The sequence below is a fragment of the Hippopotamus amphibius genome, chromosome 5 (genome assembly GCF_030028045.1).
Source record: "Hippopotamus amphibius kiboko isolate mHipAmp2 chromosome 5, mHipAmp2.hap2, whole genome shotgun sequence".
Taxonomy (NCBI): domain Eukaryota; kingdom Metazoa; phylum Chordata; class Mammalia; order Artiodactyla; family Hippopotamidae; genus Hippopotamus; species Hippopotamus amphibius.
Genome location: NC_080190.1, coordinates 942,152 through 960,943, shown reverse-complemented (window position 1 = coordinate 960,943; position 18,792 = coordinate 942,152). Strand labels below are relative to the sequence as shown.

Here is an 18,792-nt window from a genome sequence, read left to right as displayed (position 1 = left end):
GTCCCCTCTGCGTGCGGTCCTTCCCGCCCCGCCTCGGCGCTCACTGCCCCCGTCCCCGCCCCGGTCCCCAGCCTCACCCGAGGCGGCGGCGTTTGAGGTTCTTTACGGAGACACGCAGAGCTGGCGACAGGCTGTGGGTGTCACGCGTCTGTGCTGTGCCCTTGACGCGGGCACGGCAGCTCTGGGGGTCCCGTGGTGCCCCGGCTGAGGGTCCCCATCGGCCCTCGAGGTCACTTGCTTGCTGGTGTCAGCGTGGCTGCATCCTTTGCCCCTGATATTAGAGACGTGGGCTCAGCCCCTTGGAGCCCACGGCCGAGTCCAGGCGGCCCTTCTGGGAAGCGCTCTGACCCCTAACCCCAGGACTCCCTCCGAGGTGGATCCCGGGGGGGCTCACACCCGCAGGGGCACTGGCCGGCCGTGGCGGACTTTCCGTGATGGGGCACAGAGCTTCGTTGTGCTGCTTGCTGTGAGATCCAGAGGTCATCGCATTAAATCCACACGCGCGGGAGCAGCGGGCCGCAGGGTCCGGGCAGGGCCTGAGGACCTGGGGGGACGGGGCTCCCGGAGGCTCCCCGGCCCCCGCGCAGGGACCACGTGCAGCCTGGGAGGGGAGCTGGGTGCGGAGCGGGGGGCCTGCAGGCCGGGACTCCGGAGGCCTCTGACTCGGGGTCCGGCATGGCATGGGGGTTGGGAAGAGACAGCCGAGGGGGTGGCTGAGGGGTGGGGGCTTGGAGGAAGCCACGGTGATGAAAGGCCGGGGGCACGGGCGGGGAGCTTTCGGGACCCTTCCAGGCCGCGTTCACAGTCCCCTGTGCGCTGGAAGTGGCCCTGAGGGAGGAGGGGCCGGCTTCAGGAAGGAGGGTTCCAGAAGGGATTCCGAGGCGTGTCGTGCTGTGCCCAGCACAGCAGGGCCTGGCTGCCAGCTGGCCCTGCGGTCCGTGCGGAGAGCCAGGTGAGCGCGTGCGCGGCGGTGGGAGGCCTCGTGCGTCTGCCCAGGACCTGCTGCGATCCTGCCCCACACCCAGGTTGGGGGAGAGTGCTTTTTACGTTAGAATCCATCCGTTCATAAAGAACTCTGATGTCCCAAAGCAACAGGCTTTGTTAAGAGTGAGCCAAGTGCCAAGTGTCTGCCTCTTTAAAAGGAGCAGCCTGTGTCCAGCTGTCCAGGCCTAGTGTCCAGCGGGCGCTGGCCCTGCCCGCTGGACGCTGCTGTGGCTTTGCAGTCGAGCGTGCCTGTGGGTGCCCAGGGCTCATGGCTGCGCTGAGAAAGCTCCAGTCCCGCACGTCGGGGTGGGCTGCCAGGCCCACACCCACCCCAGGACATGGAGTGGCCCTCCTGCCCCACACGGGGCCGGGGGACACCCTCACCGACTGGACGGCCGGGCCCTCTGCCTGCTGGCGAGCTCACGGAGACGCGTGGCGTCCTGGGTGCTGGCCGGCGGCTGCCGTGGGCCTGGGCTCCGGGAGCGTGTCCGGCCAGGGCGGCCAGGAGCTGAGTCTGGGCCTCCTCCTGGGGGCGGGCACCCAGTGTGCACCCACACGGTCCCAGCACGGCCCTGGGGCGGAGGAGGGACAGCCTGGGTGTCCAGGGCGGGCAGACCTCCTCGGTGGCATTTTCAGTGGCTGGTGATCAGCAACGATCTCCCCTCTGGGGAAAACCCCTCTGTCCCTTTCCGGCCCCTCGTCTGTCTCCCGCGTCCCCGGGCTGTTTGTAGGATGTGATTCCTTTTTAGGTCACTCAGATGCTCCTCTTGGGAGGAGCCCGACCAGGCCTGGCTGTTCCTATTTTTAGTGTGGGGGGCGGGGCGGGGGGCGGCTCTGCTGTGTCCTGGGAGCCGAGGGCCGCCTCTCGCGCGGCAGCCTGCGCTGTGTCGGGAGGGGCTGCTTTCTGTTTGGCTGGATGGTGGGGGTTTTTTTTGTTTTTTTGTTTTTTTTTTTAACTCCCAAGGCTCTTCCTTGCCAAAATTTCTAATTCACTCTTTTCCGGAATATTTTTCTTGAGCCTTCCTATGAACAAACCCACCTATTTTTATCGGTTGCCTGTTTTTTTCCCTAAAGTTCGCAGAAGCTCCTTTTCTTGGTAAGGAATTTGGCCCAGCCCACGTGCAGTTTGGGCAGTGACCTTGTCCCAGGTGGGCAGGGTGGGAGCCGAGCTCGAGTCCGGTGGGCAGAGGCGGCAGGTGCCGACCCTCCCGGGGCCTGCCGCCCGCTGCCCCGTCCAGTCCCGCTTCGCTGGGTCCCTTCCCGCCAGCTGTGACCTGAGTGCGCTGCCCACACCTTGGCGGGACACTCCTCTCCATCCTCTAGATGTCCGGCCGTCGGCCCCGGGAGGATCTCTGTCCGGCCTGCTTCAGGTCGCAGAGCTGCTTCCCAGAGGCCGGGGAAGGCCGGCAGCACCGTCCTCAGCTGCCCAGCGAGCTCTGGGCTGGAACTTCACGTGCGGTTCTGGTTCAGGAGGGACTGCGAGGCCCCGCGGCCCCGGGTGCCCCCCACGGCTGGTCCTGGCACCACGACATTTGTGGTGGCGTCGAACGGACACGCTGTCTAGTGCTTGCTCTGCGTCCGGTCTGTGCACGTGACCATCCAGGCAGGCGTGTAAGGACCCCCTGAGAACCCAGGGCAGCGGGCACGGAAGAGGGCACGCCCTGCAGCTGCACCTGGCCTGTTCTGTGCAGTCTGCCCGGGCAGCGTGCACACGCGTGTGTGTGTGCGCACCCGTGCTCTTTTGCGTGAGTGTTTCTGCTTCTGGCCACACACACACGTGTGGTTGGCGTCTTCCTGACGAATTCTCTCTGGTCACCGTGACGTGCTCTTCACCCCTGGAGTCTCCTGCCGCCACTGCGGCGGCCTCCCAGGCTTGCAGGGTGTCCTTCTGCCACTCCCTTCAGCCTGTGGCCCTGCACGCCCGTCTCCCCTGGCGAGGGTCTGTGCTGGCTCTGCCTTGTCTCCCGATACCGCTGTGCTGGCTGGCACGGTGGCCACTGCCCACGGGTGGTCAGGCTGCCCTGCGCTCAGTGCGGGTCGAGACCGTCCACGCTTGCAGGACGGTGATGTGGTTGGCTTGGGGTCGGCCTCCGTGCTGTCTGTTCCACGTTTGTACCTTCTGGTTTGTCCCTTTGTTTCCCCAGTTCTGCTTTCTTTTGGAGTCTTTTTGTGTGTGTTTTTTGCATTCCATTTAAACCTGGTTGTTGCCTCTTGCCTCTTGTAAACTATTTTTAAGTGCTTGCTGTAGGATTTGACACGCTCCTTCACGTACGACGTGCAGACGTTGGCATCATACAGGTTTCTGTGTGGCGTGTGCTTTACGTCCACGCGCGTCAAGGACTCCAGCAGGTGGTATGACAATAGCTGCTTTAAATTAGGAGGCAGCACCCCGCCCACCCCCAGCCCATCCCACCTGCTGCCTGGTTGGGGATCGAGTTCCTGGAGGGCGGCCGCGCCCGCTCTTGAAGCATCTCATCCACAGCTGCCTGGTGGCGTTGCCATGGAGACCGCTGGCCTGTGGAGCCTAACATTTTACCTGGCTCTCGAGGTTAATGTCTGCCCAGCCCTGCTCTAGCAGATCCCGCATGAGGGGCTCACGGGGACAGAATTGGCTAGATTCTGTGTGTGAAAACTGGTTCTCCCCGGCTTTGATGTTTGGAGGACCGTTGGCCGAGGTGTGTGGTCCCTCCTTGCGCTCTGTCTCCCTGAGACTCTGCGGCTGCCTTGACGTGTACATTGGCTCTGAAAGTCTGGGGCGGGTCTCCTTGATTTTGTTTCCCGGAGACCTGGAGGAGTGTGTCTTTACCTTTGAAATCGCGTGGTTTCACTAGAATACATCCGGGCGTCGATTGTTTTGGGTGAATTTACCGAGGTGCCCCGTAAGCCCTTCAGTGTGTGAATTCAGGTCTTTTCCTATTTTGGAAGCTTTCCTTGGGCCGTGATTTTAAGGATCAGTTCTGGTCCCTGGTTTTGCCTTTCTTCTCCGGGGACCGTGAAGCAGAGGGTCTTCCCCCTCTGCCCGTCAGCCACCTTCACCCCTTCCTCCCCTGCTCTCTTCATGACGCTGTTTTCACCTTCTTAGTGGATTTTTCTGGCTTCTGTGCCCCTTGCCGAATCTTCCTTGAAGTTGATTCTCCCTTGGGCACTTATTCATTTACTCTTCTTTTCTGCGATGATTTTGTCTTTTTGTATCCCATTTCTTTCCTGAGGTTAATCGGCACTTTTCTTTCTTTCTCTCTTCCGGCTCCCTTTCTGTTTTGGTGTTGTGTTTCTAATTCCAGGTGTTTTTCATCTTCTCAGATGCCATTTGGTGTGTTTCACTCTGCACGGTCGGCTGCTCAGCGATTCTGTCTCGGGGGCGGGGCCTTTTCCCCGGGTGGTTTGTGCACGTTGCTCCTGGCCTGTTCGCAGCAGCTTTGTAGGGACTTGAACTTCCTCTGCTGGTGGTGTCTGCACGCGTAGGATTCCTCGCGTCACAGCACCCTCTTCTGTCCGTCCAGCAAAGTCCGGAGCGCGGGGCTGCCTTGCCTGGTGTTGGGCAGGGAAGGGGTGCCTCTCCTCTGTCCCAGGGTTTCTGTCTCCCCTTCTCCTCCACCCCTTTGTCTGGTTGCCAAGGCCACCTGCCCTCCCGGCTCTCCCTTTGCCTCCAGAAGCAGAGTCTCACTAGCGCCCTGCAGCCGGTCCCGCGGACGCTCTGCTGGGCCTGCTGCTTCCCAGGATTTTCCTTTCCGGCCCCATTGGAAACGGCCTCCGGCCCCTCCCGTGACGCCTCCCCCGTCCGGGCCTGGGGCGTCATACCCCACACTGTGGACGGCTCACCAGGCTGTGCGTGAGATCCGGAATTGTTATCTTACCACCGGAGGCTTGTGCCCTCTGACTACATCTCCCCTCCCCTCCCCTCCCCGGTAACCACCTTTCTGGTCTCTTTCTCTGAGTTTGGCTGCTAGATTCTGCCTGTGAGTGAGATCACGCAGGGGCCTCTCTGGGCCTGACGTACGCGCTTAGCGGGAAGCCCCCCAGGCTCTCCGCGGGGCCGCGGGTGGCTGGGTGTGCGTTGATAGATTCTAGTCCTGTCATTTCTCCTGCGTGTGTTAGCTGGGACGCTTTCCTCAGGAGAGACCTGCCCTCCTTGGTTTGTTTCCCGAGAGACTCAGACGTGGGCGCCACGGGAGGGAACTTCTTCATTCTCCTCATCCACCGGTTTTCAGAAGAATATCCTGACTCCAAGGTGACTGATGTGTGGAGTTCACATCACTGTGAACTCCCGGATATGAATGGATTTACATATGTGATTTTCAATCCATTTTACACACGAGTGGCCTGTCCTGGGTGGAGCTGGTGGAGGTCACCACTCGTAGCGTGCGGGGAGGCATGCGGCGGTCCAGCCTCGCCGTCGGGCTCCGCCTTCACCCTCGGGAGGCCCGCGGTGCTCCGCTTGTGCCTTTGCTGCCGGAGGCGGGAGCCAGCTCTTCCGAAGCAGCTCTTTCTGCACGAGCTCCCGTGCTTGGCTGCCAGTTTGCCTCCAGCTGCGCATGGAGAGCCTCGTGTGGATCAGTCGCCTTGCGTGGCACGTGAAGTGTGTGATTTGTGGGTGTGGAGGGACGGCCGCAGCAGTGGCCCTCGGTGCACGGGTCCTTCTCCACGTCCGCCGCCACTCCTCCTGCGGTGGCTCGTGGTAAGGATCTGGTCGCTCTCACGGCATCACTTCCAACGAGACGTGACTTTGGCTCTTTGTGCGGTGTGTGTGTGACCCCGTGTAGCGCCGCCTTTTGCCTTTTGAAACATCCTCTCACATCTGCTGCGTGTGGAGGCGGCCCCCGAGGCTGCGCCGGCCGGAACCTGCAGCCAGGTGTGGCCGGGCCTGGCGCGCGGCCCGCGAGGGGGCGGGCGTGGGGGGGGGCAGGGGGGGTGGCCTCTGGACGACCCCTTAGCAGCCCTGGACTTGGGGTCTGTGTCCACGCTGCTCACCGGTCGCTGTGGCTCAGCGGGGCCGCGGAAGCCGGGCAGCACGGCCCCCCCCCCCCCCCCGTGGCTCAGCACGCTGCACCCCTTGGTCACCTGCCCTCACGCGAGCACGAGTGCCTCCCCTCCTGCATCGCGTGCCCAGTGGGGTCCCTCCACCTGCTGCCCGGGCCCCGCTGGCGGGTGCTCCGCCAGGTGTGTCCACGTGAGGCCGGCAGCGCAGGTTTAGGTGGACGGGACCTCCGTCAATGGCCAAGTGGACGCGCGTGCCGAGGCTTCCTGCACACGCTTCTCCATGCGCAGGGGAGCCCACACGCGTGTGCTCAGGGCAGGTGTGCATGTCGTCCCTAGAGGTAACTTGTGCTCGGATCGTCAGGAAGTGTCATTCGGGTCATCGTGTAGAGAACGCTGAGTTTCAGGTGTTAAAATAATGTCGTTTTATTTGGCTGTTTGTTTAAACGGATGCGCAACTGAAATTTAGTTTCAGCTTAATTTCACTATAATTTAAATTTGGAATTGAATTTATTTGAAGTTTGTGTGTTTAAATTTAAATTTAATTGTGATTCCCAGTTAAAATGTATTGGCTAGAGTCTTCCTTCCGCAGAAGGTGGCTCAGTCAGGGGAAGGTGTTGTGGGCACATGGGGGCTTCACCTGTGCCGGGTGGGCCTCCCCAGCCTCTGTCCGGGCAGAGCTGCAGTGCAGGGAGTCCAGCCAGAAACCTCTGTCCCGCTGAGCTAGGACAGATGACTTGGTACTTGGGTGAGACTGGAACGCGGCGGCGGGAAAGGAGGCCGAGGGGCGGAGGGGTGGGAGCTGCCCGCACAGCTCCAGGCTGAGGACGCGTGGAGACGCCTGGCCGCCTGGCCCTGCTGTGCGCTGAGTCGCGGGCACCGGGGCAGGGCGTGTCTGTGGCGCAGTCGCACCCACCACCCCGGCTGAGCATGGTGTCTGAAGAGGGCTCGGTGGGGGTGGGTCAAGAGAAGAGAAGAGACGGCGGTTTCCTCGATCAGCGAGTCCCTCGTCTGTGCCCAGAGCGTCGCTGACCCGTGGTTTTCAGAGACCACAGCCCCAAAGGCGGTCACAGATGTGGCCACCCTACATCCTCCTTCAGCCTGGGACTCGGGACACTGAAAGGTGGGCACTTCGCGGGGTGGGGGCTGTGGCGGGGGGGCAGACGGCACCCTGAGATGTGTGGTTGTGCGTGACCCATCCTGGGCTCTTGCTTGCAGAGTGCCAGCCAGTGCCACCCGCACATGGCTGCTGGGGGCATCCTGTGACCGTGTGTAGGCCGATCCCTGGGGAGAGCTTTCTTGTCTAAACAAAGTTGGCAGAGCTCTAGAAAAGAAGGCGTTTCCCCTTTGCCTTTAACCTTACACCCTTTCCACTTCTTCCTGCCTGGAACGTGGGCACGAGGACTGGAGGCTTTGCAGCCATATTGTAGTCATGAGGAAGACCGCCGGTGCCTGAAGTGGCAGGGCAGACGTGGAAGCGGCCGGTTCCTGGGTGCCGTCCGCGAGCAGGTGCACCATCTCTGCCTTCCAGCCCAGCCTCCTTGTGCAAGCGCTGGTTTTCTGTTGCTGGCCAAGCACAATCCTAATGGAAAACTGTTAGCCAACTTTTCTGAGAATTTTGAATAAAACTTATTTACTGGATCAGTTTATTTACGGATGAAGCTGAGCTCTTCATTTTGTCACTTTGCTTTATGAGTTTGTAGCACGAATAAGTGCTCCTGGGGGACCTTTCCTGCCATGTCTTTTCTTGGAGGTGGAGAAGTAAGAGGCCCTGAAAGGCACACAGTGGGGGTGGGGTGGGGGCACGTGGAGATGAGCCTGCGGCCACATGGCCTCCATGTGCAGACCTGCAGGGCCGGGAGACCGGAGGGGGAGGAGCCCCACGTCTGCCCTTGCTCTGGGGCTCCGTGACGAGGGCCCTGAGAGCCGCGAGGTGCAGACCTGGGTTGCAGCCTCGCGCGCCAGGGTGAGATAGCGTTGTGTGCTGGAGCTGGCGGGCCTGTCCCGTTGATGCTGAGCGTCGCCCGTTCCCAGAGCCTCTTGTTGTTCGAGGCAAAGCCCGAGTGGGCAGGCTGGTCCTTTGGGAAGAACATGGGCTGTGCTGTGGGGAGAGGCTCTATGCAGGGTGGCCTCAGACAGAGAGGAGTGGGCTGTCTGGCTCTGTGAGTGCCTGGGAAGCGCACATCTGTGCCCATCGGGCGGCGCCCGACCCGTGTGCCCCCAGTGCTGCTGTGGGCTCAGGCAGGCCCGGCCCCAGGTCTCCGGGGCCAGTGCAGCCCTGTCACGGTGCGAGGCTCCAGCCCACCCATCCCCAGTCGGTCTTCGCCTCCTCAGCTGTGGCCGAGAAGGGGCCTTTGGGCTGGTGAGGTCGGGGGCGCTCTGGCCCTGTCTGGCCCACAGCAGGACCGGACCCCCAGTGGCTCCTGGAGCACCCACCTTGGTGGTACCACCGGGCCCTTCTCTCGCTGGCACCCGGGCCCCTGCCATCCCGACACAGGCCTCCTCACCTGTCCTCTGCAGCTGAGGGTCAGGTGACCGGCGGAGGCTGCCCGGGATCCTGACCCCACCAGGCCCGCAGCGCAGACAAGACCCCCACGGGTTTCTGAGATAAACCACCATGGAGTTGGCGCTGGGTCCCAGGGAGGGGCCCCTCTGCTGGGCGCTGCCGGATGCTGTGGCGTCCACCCCTCCCGTGGAGCTGCTGTTTTGGGATTTCTCCATTTTTTGAGATGTGTGGGATCAGAGGCGCTTCGTGTGATCTAAGTAGTGAATTCTGAGCTGTAAAGGCTGTTTCAGGCCACACCCGGTGAGCGCCGTCTTCTGAGGGGGGCCCGTCTGGGTTGAGTGAAGGCGGGCAGGGCGGCAGGCGGCCCAGAGACCCTGTGTGTCGGTGGCGTAACGGCCACCCGTGGGCACCTCGTCCTCGCTTCCCGGATTCATACAGAAAGTTCTTGGAAAGCGGCTCAACTCATCTTCTCCTGGGGACTCGGGCCGTGGTCCCAGCGCATCTGCTGACCTGCAGCCCCAGGGACGAGAGGGGAAGGCGTGAACCGGGGAACCCATCGCTGCCTCAGAGCCCCATCTTCGCCCACAAAACCCAAGCGTCCCCTGCTCATCTCCGGGGCTTCCTTCTCCTTTTCCCACCCGTCGCAGAGCTGGGCAGAGCGCACGCTGCAGAATTACAGGGGTGAGCGGCGTGGACCTTGCCATCGTGCTCACGACGGTCTGCCGGTGTCAGAGCAGTGCGCTCACTTCGCGAGGAGTTCCCAGCCTCCACGGGAGGAGCGCTCCTGGGGGAGTCTGTGCCCTTTCCCTTCGTGAAGGTCTGGCTTTATATGTTGTTCCAGGTACTGCCGAGGGCGGGTGACAGAGCTGCGCGCATCACAGGGCCTCTAGTGGCTTCCGTGTGACCAGGCCGTTGTGTCCACCTGCGGGCTGGTGTGGCTGGCGTGCCCGGTGTGGCCGGCGTCGTGCACACGCAACCCTGGCCTGAGGGCAGATCTGTCTGGTGACCTGACCCAGGCTGGCCCGGGCGTCTCCTGACTGGGGCCCTTTGTGCGCTCTGCATTCAGGTCTCGGGCGTGGAAAGCACGCGCAGTCTTTCCTGGTTGGTGACTGTGCTTTATCGCACAGGTGCCGCTGGGGTTCCCGAACTTTGTCTCGTGGTCATTCCGGGCCCGCGAGGGCTGTGCAGGGAGTGTCGTGTGTGAGGGCGCCTGCCAGGGGGCGCGGGCGGGCGGTGCCCGGCTTGTCTCGGAGTCTCTGTTCTAGCAGCTGCGCTGGAGCAGGAGTGAGCCCGCACGAGGCGCGCTGCCCGGTCCCCGGTCCCCCGGGCGGGGCTGTGGCGCCCCCAGCCTGGGAGGCACCTGGGCCTGTTCCAGGTCCCCGTCCCTGCACGCCCGAGGCTCAGGGTGGGAGCCGGGAGCGGGGAGTCCGCGCCTGGGCTCGGTGGGGAGTGGAAGCGCCTCGGGCACGGCCCGTGAACCCGCTGAGGCGGGGCGCAGGCTGAGAGCCAGGGCGGCCCGCTCTCCCCGCTGCCATCACCTGGCTGCCTTCCCACGTGGCTGCAACACGCTTTCTGGTCTGAATTTTCCTCCGAGTGAAAGAACCTCTCTTCTCGGGGGTTGTGTTCTGAGGTCACAGCTGGAGCAGGACCAGGTGCAGGCGCTCTCCCCGAGGCTGGCCGTGCTGCCCGCCGTCTCCAGGTCAGGGGGCAGCTGCTGCCGGGCAGTGCTTTCTTCTGAGACCTGCCCGGCGCTCTCCCCTCGCAGAAGCGTGGCACCCAGGGCCTGGAGCCCCACGTCCTCTGTCCCCGTGGCCGCCTCTCTGGCGTGGCCTGGCTGAACCCTAAACGCAGCCCCTTCCCATCAGGGACCACACGGCCGCTGTTCCCAGAGCAGCCCGTCTCTGTGAGGCCCGTTGAATGCAGCCCTCTTCTGTCCACGGTGCACTGACCTCCGGGCAGGGTGTGGTGGTGGCCGAGGCTGGGTTCAGGCGCTGACACTGTGGCCTCAGGCATGGATGGCCTTGTGCAGGGGGCCTGCCCCTGGGTGGTGGGCTCGGGGAGGGGCGAGGGAATTCTGTGGGCTTCGGCGCATGCTTTGGAGCCGGCAGTGTTGCCACGTCAGCAGGCACCAGGGAGAGGGCAGGAGAAGCACAGAGGGAAGGGCGGAGGGGCAGGTGCGGGTGGGGACGGGCAGCCTCTCAGCCCCCGAGCCCTGGTGAGTCTCCATCGCTGCCCTTGGCCAGCGGGTCCCACGGGCCCCACTCGGGGGCCCCTCTCCATTCCCAGGGGCCCCCGCCCCCACTGCCCCCCAGGCTGTGCCGACCCCCCCGGTGGGCGTGCTGGCCTGGCTGCCTCGTCACCCCGCCGTGTGCCCCGTCGGTGACGTGCTGTGCCCGGTGCCCCAGGAGGCGGGGCCGTGAGTGCCGGGTCCCCTCCTGAGCACGTGCAGCTCGACACCTGCGCGGGGGACGCCCAGCATGGCTTGCGGCAGTAGGGACGGGCGGGTCCGTGCCACCCCCCGGGGGTGTCAGGACGCCGTGCTGGGTGGGGTGCGGGGCAGCTGGACGGGGCTCTCGGGACGGTCTTTGGGTGCTTCCTGGCGGGGCTGCTGGGAGCTCAGTGGCCGCAGCTTCGGGGACGACGCTGTTCGAGTGACAGAAGTGTGGGCGGGTTGGGCGCTGCCTCAGGCCCAGTTTAGTTAGAACCCCGGGGGGGGGGGAGGACCCTGGTGAGGGGCGGGGAGGCGCCGTGGGCCTGGCCCTGTGGGCTGCGGGGGGCGGGCGGCGCCTGGAGGAGGCGGGCTGAGCCGCCTCTGCTGCCCGGGGCCCGCGGGGCTGGACCGGGTCCCACTGATGACCACAGCCGTGTCCCCCCCCTTGACGGCGGGGCCTGCCCCGTGGGGCGGGGGAGGTGGTGTGCACGTTGGGTGTGAGACGGCGCCCGCTCCTCGCAAGGCCAGCGTTGCTCCCTCCCAGACGGTGCGAGACCTGCACACACGTGCGCAGCACTGACACATGCACGTGACATGCATGCACGTGCACCCTCGTGGGCTATCGCGGCATCCGTGGTGACCGCTCTTACACAGGGGGTCAGGACGCGTGTTGTCTCTCTGGGCCTTTGCAGACGCCCTGCCGCTGACACGTGGGACTCCGTGGCCCGGGGGAAAGGCCCAGATGACGGAGGAAGGTCCTGAGAGACCGTGAGCCCTCCCTGAGGGTTTGTGGTAACCGGGAGAGGAAGGCCCCGGAGACCGTGATCCCCAGGGTTTGCGGGGACAGCGCCGTGACGGGAGCCCCGCGGGAGCCCTGACGCTGCCGTGTGTTCCTCCCCAGGTCGTCCACGCGCACAGACCGCACTTCCTGGCCCTGCACTGCCAGGAGTTCGGAGGGAAGAACTATGAAGCCTCCATGTCGCACGTGGACAAGTTTGTGAAGTAAGTCCTGGGGTCGCGGCCCGTCCCCTGCTCCCTCCCGGGGTGGGGACCACACGCACACGAGGGCGAGGCCCGGGGGGGAGGCTCGAATTTCCAAAGAGGAGGCGGGGCCCCCGTGTGCGTCTGCGTGGCCCCGGGGTGGGTGCAGGGCTGGTGGCGTGGGGGGTGGGGGGTGGGGAGACTGCATGCCCGGGGCCGCGGGTGGGGTGATGGCGCCCCGAGCTCCGAAACGTCAGCCCCGGGTCCAGGCCGAGATACAGGCGTGTGGCCTGCTGGCTGCTGGGCACAGACAGATGGGCGGGCGGGATGGACGTCCACGCAGCAGCTCACAGCCTGTTGTCACAGTGGGACGGGCAGAGAGTGCCGTCGTCCGTGGGACGTGCGTGCTCTGCAGCCCCGTGGACGGCAGGCCCGCGTGGTGCCACCCGGGAAGCAAGGGTGCGACCTTGGCGGGGTGGACGTGGCGGGGCGCCAGGACAGGTGGGGTGGCAGGGCTGGGCCCAAGAGGCTGCTTGCTGGACGGCGGGGCCCACGCAGCCCTGGGTGTTGGCAGCCACTGGCGCGTCCTCCCGCCCCAGGCCCCAGTGCCCGGCACCCTCTCTGTGCTCTGTGTCCCCTGCCACGTGGCCCCGTCCTCCCTGACCCTGGACTCTGGGCCCTGTGACTGCTCCCACTGGCGGAGTGTGGGGAGGTGACACTTCCCACGTCTGAGGCTGGTCGTTGAAGGCAGCGGTCGGGGTGGGGGGGCAGGCGTGGGGCCACGTGTGGTGTCCAGGTCTGTGGACGGACGGTCTCTGCACCCTCTCAGCCTGGGGCCCCGCTCGAGGCCGACTCCAGCCGCCGTCACGGGCCTCGGCCCCCCGTTAGGGTCCCCGATGGTGTGGACTGACACAGTCCGTTGTGTTTCTAGCTTTCAAACTGTGGGATCATTTGTTGAAAGCCTTCTTGACAGAAACTAATGCTGGGATTAGTACGGACGAGCGGAGGGTCAGGACTTGCTTCAGTAGTTCTGAAGCACAGCAAGCGGGGTGTCCTCACTCCCCTGGCCTGAGGGCCTCCTGTGTGTGTGTGGGGGGCCGACACCTAGATGTGCTGCAGCGGAACCCCTCCCCACCTCACCCCCGTGTGTGGCAGGGTCATCTGGGCCAGGGGACTGGTGTCCTGGGCCAGGAAGCAGTGGAACTGGGTCCCCAGCATGTTGTGGTTGGGAAGAAGTTCAGTTATTACTAACTGTAAAAGGCCTGAGGACAGTTCTGAGAGCAGAGAGTGGGAGAGTGTCTAGGGAGAGATTTCTTTAAAAAGGTGCAAAAGTACAGCCCACAAGAGAAAAGACACACATGTGACCATGTTGAAATTAAAAGCTTTATCAAAAGACACTATAAACAAAGTAAAAGGTTAGCCACACTTGGGAAAAGTTATATGCAACATATTTTACTGACAAAAAACATCATTACTTAAATATATAAAGAACTCCGGTAAGTCAGTAAGAAAAGAACAGCTTTGGAGGAGCCTGGCACGTCCGCGCTGAGTGGCCGCAGGTGGCAGGCAGCACTGGTGGGGCCGCGTCCCAGCTCACGACCCACGGCTCCTGTCCCCTGCCGTCCTCCTGCTGTTGTTGATGTCTTACTTCTGCCCATGTTGTGTGTCACATACGTGTAATTCTTGCTTTAAAGTCAGTTGCCTTTTGAGAAGGTTAAAAAGTGAGAGAACATGTCACCTGTTTGACTAGTCACCTGCCGTCCCCAGGGCACATCTTCTCTGTGTAATCAGCATCCTCTCCGGCACCGTTTTCCTCCAACCTGAGAACTTTAACGTTTATCTGAGCTCAGGTTGCTGCTGAGCGATTCTCACAGCTTTTGTTTCTCTGAGAAAAGTCTTTGTCTTCATGTTTGAAAGCTGTTTCTGTTGTAGACAGAATTCTGGCTTGTCAGAGCTCGAAGGGCATTGTTCCATTGTCCTCTGCACCATTGTTCCTGGAGAGAATCGGCCGTTGTTCTCGTCTTAATTTTCTGTATATAGTGTGTCTTTTTTCCTGGCTGCTGAGTTTGTCTTTCTAGCTGGTTTGCAGCAACTTGATTGTTTTGCTTTAGTTTGATTTTCTTTGTGTTTATTTTGCTTGGGGCTCTTTGAGCTTTTTCAACCTGTAGGTTTATAATTTTACTGAAATTTGGGAAAAGCTCCTGTGTTGTTTCTTCCCTTTTCTTTTGCGCTCGGACTCTGCTTCCTGAGTTAGACTGTCACACAGGCTCTACAGCTCTTTCAATTTTTTTCAGTTCAGTTTTCCTCTTTGCTTCAGTTTGGGTAGTTGTATCTTTTAGTCAGTAATCTATTCTTTTTTACGTTTTAATTTGCTGTTAGGTCCATTCAGTGAATTTATTTCTGATACTGTATTTTTCAGCTCTAGAAGTTTCCTTTGTGTCCATGTTTTCCTTTAAATCTTTGGTTATGTTTATAATAGCTGTTTCAAGTTTCTTTTCAGCGAGTGCCACCACCACTGTCCTTTCTGGGTCTGTTCCTGTTGACTGTTTTGTAGACTAGGGTCGTATCCGTTGCTTCTGCACGCGTCAGTAGTGTGACGCGATGCCGGCATCCCGCTGCGTGTGTGTGTGGTGTCTGCATCTTGCCTTGGCCCCGGAGCACGCTGGGCTTCGGCCCTGCAGGGCGGCTGCTTGCAGGCCAGCTTGAGCCTCACCCTCCTCCCTTCCCTCCTCCCTGTGCCTTCCCGCCTCCCTCGTTTCCGCTTCCTAGAGCCGCAGCCTCTCCTCCTCCTGCCCTGAGTGTCGGCGGGTCACACGGCGCCTGTGTCCCCCTCCCCTACTGTGGCGCAGCTGGGCAGGTGGGGGTGCACACCCTTGGCGGGGGCAGGGTGCCACCACACATCCAGCACCGGCACGGAATGCGAGGGCACACGGTGGCTCCGTTCCAGCCACGTCTGCAGCGACGGCAGAGACGCCGCCTGCTGACGGTCCTCCTGGTGACGGCGTGTGGCCGAGAGGCGTGTGGCCAGGGCTGGAGCCAGCTCGCGAGGGGCGTCCAGAGACCCTCCTGTACCTCGTGCTGCTCAGCCTTGGCTGCTGGGTCAGGCCCTCGGCGTCCACCCCGTGAGGAGCGAGCGTGGGCAGCGCAGCCCGGGCCTGGGGGCGCCTGTGCGGCCCCTGCGAGGGCCGCGCGCAAACAGCCGGGACCCCCACAGGCTGTGGCCTCGTGCTTTCCCGGCCTGTGGCCCTGGGTGCGTTCCCAGTGTCCCCTTCCCCGAGGGGCCTCCGTCCTGTTCATTTCATGACCGGCGTGGAGCAGCCTGCGTCGAGGGCGCACGGTGGGTCTCGGTTTCTGCCGCCTTCATCTCCTCCCCCCCCCCTTCCTTCCTCTGTGGCTGTTTTCAGGACCACGTAAAGTGTGGTTTCTGAGCCTCCATTCCTGTGCTTCGTAAGCTCTCCGATAAGGCGGTGAGGTGTGTGTGCGGCTGTGCATTAAAGAGCTCCCTCTTTTCCTTCCAGAGAACTGCTGTCCAGCGACGCGATGAAAGAGTACAACAGGGCACGGGTCTACCTGGATGAAAACTACAAGTCCCAGGAGCACTTCACGGTGAGTGCCGTCTCCTTCCGTGGCATAAGCGTGGGACTAGCCCAGCGTCTGCTGGAGCTGCCATCCTCTGGTGATGTAAAGAGACTCCGCGGGCAGCTCTGTCACCGGCAGGGGCGGCCGTGCTTGAGTTACAGTGTGACAGTGGTCTGGGGGACGGCAGATGCCAGGGAGGCAGCCCCGGCCAGTGTGATGGCCATGGGGGTGCCGGGTGCCGGCTCGGCAGAGGCGTCTCGGGGCAGCGAGGCTGGGCGGCTGAGTGGCTGTTGCTGGCCCGAGGGTCACCGGCTCAAGGCCCATCTCTGGGGGCCCTGAGGCCGCCGGTGCTTGTGTCCTGCGCCGTGTCCCCGCCGGTGGCCTGCCCCTTGTGCCGTCCTCTGGTGCAGGCGCAGGTGCTGGCTGCTGGGTCCCCTCCTCTGTGCATCCCTGGCTCGGAGATCTGGCAGCGGGTGACCGCGGGCCCGCTGCCTGGACAGGGGCTTGTGTGCGGAGGGCAGGGGCTGGGGAAGAGCGTACTGCGTGAGCAGCCGGAGCAGAGAGGCCACCACGCTCCCCCTCTGCTGCAAGAGGCTCCTGCCAGCTTCCATCCTTAAACCTGGGCGTCTGATGCCCTCGTGCAGCAGCCACAGGGCTGCAGGTGCACGTCTCTGCTTTTAACTGCGTCTGCAAGATCCTGCCTCCCAGGGTCTGTCCTCGGGCGCTCTGCTCGGTGGCGGGACCCTCCCCACGCTCGCAGGGGCCTCTCCTCCACGCTGATGGGCTCAGCAAGGCCGCGAGATCAGGACACAGCCCCTCCTCTGCCTCCCCCTGCTCCCCGATGGCTCCTTCCCCTCAGCTCATCCTGCAAATAAAAGTGCTCGCCCCAGGCGGGTGTTACTCAGATGCAGCTCCGGGATCAGCGCTGAGCACCACCCTGGGTGTCAGCAGGCTGGGGCCGCGGCAGCGGGCAGGGCTCCGTGAGGGGCAGCGGCGGCAGGCGCTGTGGAGACAGGAGGACTCGGCGCTGGAGCCCAGGAGGCGCGGGGGGAGGAGGAGGCGGCTCGAAGGGGTCATGGCTGGAATCTGTCGTAGTTCCACACGACGTGTAAACCCGTGGCTCCCACCACTGCGCCCAGCGCCAGGCGGTCGGCGGCATCCCCGGGCTGCGGCCAGCGGGTTCGGGGCCCTCGTCGCTGCCGTCCTCGTAGGGGCCTTGGTCCCTGCTCGGCCAGCAGAGCTGCCACGGCCCACTGGTGCCCTGATCACCTCTGCCTCATGGACACCGTCCTCGGGTCCTCACAGCCTGCTGTAGGTGGCAAGACAGGAGTTTTACAAGTCAAAGGGTGAAGGAAAAGCCCATCCACATGCAATCTGAGAAGGTTGGAGCCTTTGGGGCGAGGGCTGTGACGGGCGGGGGTGCAGGGCGCGGCTCCCCACGGGGACGGGGCAGCCGGCCTGTGTGCACCGTGTCGAGCTACGTGGATGGAAAGCTGGCAGGGTCCCTGTCAGCCACTGTGAGCTCACGGGACTCTGTGGGATGCGGGGCTAGGGGCCGCGCTTGCAGCCCTGGGACAGGGATGTGGCACGTGGACGTGGCACCCCGAGGGGCGAGGCCGGCAGCCCTGTCGGGAGAGCGTGGCCAGTGGCTTCCCCGCTCTTCCCCAGGAGGCGGGTCTGGCTCTGGCGCAGGGGGTGGGTGCAGGGCGGCCTGTGGGTGGGGTCTGTCCCAAGGACTGAGGCCCTCCTCCGAGCTGGGACGGGTCGCGGCCTGTGTGTGCTCCTGGTCATTCCACACGCTGGAGCCCGGGCCAAAAACACGGCTCAGCACGTGTGGGAGATTGCAGTTACACAGAGGAACTCAACTAGGAGTAAAGAAACGGCATCGCAAAAAGTCCCAAATATTTGGAAATAACAAGCTTATAAATAACCCATGAGTCACAAGGACATTAGAAATTATTTCCAATTATGTAAAAAACACTAAAAACCTTAAAAATTTGTGAGGTGCACCTAAAGTAGTGCTTAAAGGGAAATTTCTAGTGTTAAATGCTCATGTTATAAGTTTCTGCAATGAGCAAATTTAATAAATGCCAGTAGAAGAAAAAAAATAGTAAGGCAGAAATCTGTGAAATAGAAACTAGAATACTAGAGAAAATCAGTGAAATCAAACTGATTCCTCAGAGAGGCTGACAGGGCTGACGCAGCTCCGCGCGTGACCCGGAGCGTGAGGCGGGGTGGGCGGCCGAGGGGCCGCGTGGGCCCGGGCTGAGTCCACAGCGAGAGCGGGCGTCCGCTCCTTAGTGGCCTGGGGCCTCGCGTCTTGTGCAGAGAAACTCTGGCCTCAGTTAGAACCAGCGTGTCTCCCTCGGTCTGTATGCTGACAGCACGTTCGTTGGTGACAGGGCCGCCCGGCTTGGTCCCAGGGGTGGCGCCTTCCTGGGCAGGTCTGACCCCGCCCAGGACAGCCCTGCATCGGACGTGGGGCGAGCCCAGGTCTGGGGCCCCTGAGGCTGTGGCTGCAGGTGTCCGCAGGACTGGACCGTGTCCAGGAGATGAGGACGAAGGCCGGCCTGCCCAAGGAGTGGTGGGCGCGTCTGCTTGCCCCCGGCCTCCGGCCACCGCAGTCCAGTGCGGCCTGCTTCGCAGGTGGGGACGGCCAGCGGCGCTGCACCCTCGGGTCTGGACCCCATCCCAGGCTTTCCCGGGGCGGGGGGGACCGTGATGGTGAGTGATGAACCTCGCTTGGCCCTGGCCATGCGGCCCCGTCCCCTCCGTGCCCGTCTGTCGCCCCCTCAGTGTGCCACCCTTGGAACCGCCTCTGCCGGGTCCTCTGGACGTCCCGTTGGAGGGGACCCTGCCCCCCTGGGGTCCTGGACAGCACTGGCCAGACACACGGCCCCCCTCTCGCCCCAGCCTGGTGGCCTCTGGCTGTCAGAGGGAGGGAAATTTAATTTTTACAAGATTAATGGTATTGGAGCAATATTTTTAGCTGAGTGTGGTTCAAATAATAGGCCATTAATTGAAAAAGGAAATTGAAATGAATTTATCTTGTCCATAAATGCTGTCACAGGTATTAATAGGGATCAGAGAATAGCAGCCTCTTCCCAGAAAGGGGCTGAACCTGCCGCTGCCGCGCGTGGAGACGTGGGGGCTGCGGCCTGGGGTGGGGGGGCTTCTGGGGGGATCAGCAGCCTGGAGGGGGGCAGCGTCCTGGGGGGGGCTGTGTCCTGGGGGGGCAGCGTCCTGTGGGTTCTGCAGCCTGGAGGAGCGGCGGGGGCGGGGGGGGGGCGGGCAGCGCCCTGGGGGAGCCTGCGGATGCTCGCCTTCAGCAGGAGAT

General features: G+C 62.8%; 1 protein-coding gene across 4 annotated transcripts in view; it reads left to right on the top strand.

Annotated features, from left to right (window-relative positions):
• Positions 1 to 18,792, top strand: part of INPP5A (inositol polyphosphate-5-phosphatase A) — a 173,752-nt gene that overhangs the window by 70,139 nt on the left and 84,821 nt on the right. For all 4 annotated transcript variants that reach the window (XM_057734837.1, XM_057734839.1, XM_057734838.1 and 1 more), the window contains exons 3-4: positions 11,797 to 11,897; positions 15,395 to 15,482. In XM_057734837.1, the coding sequence (XP_057590820.1) occupies positions 11,797 to 11,897; positions 15,395 to 15,482 (189 nt within the window). The remainder of the gene's footprint in view (positions 1 to 11,796; positions 11,898 to 15,394; positions 15,483 to 18,792) is intronic.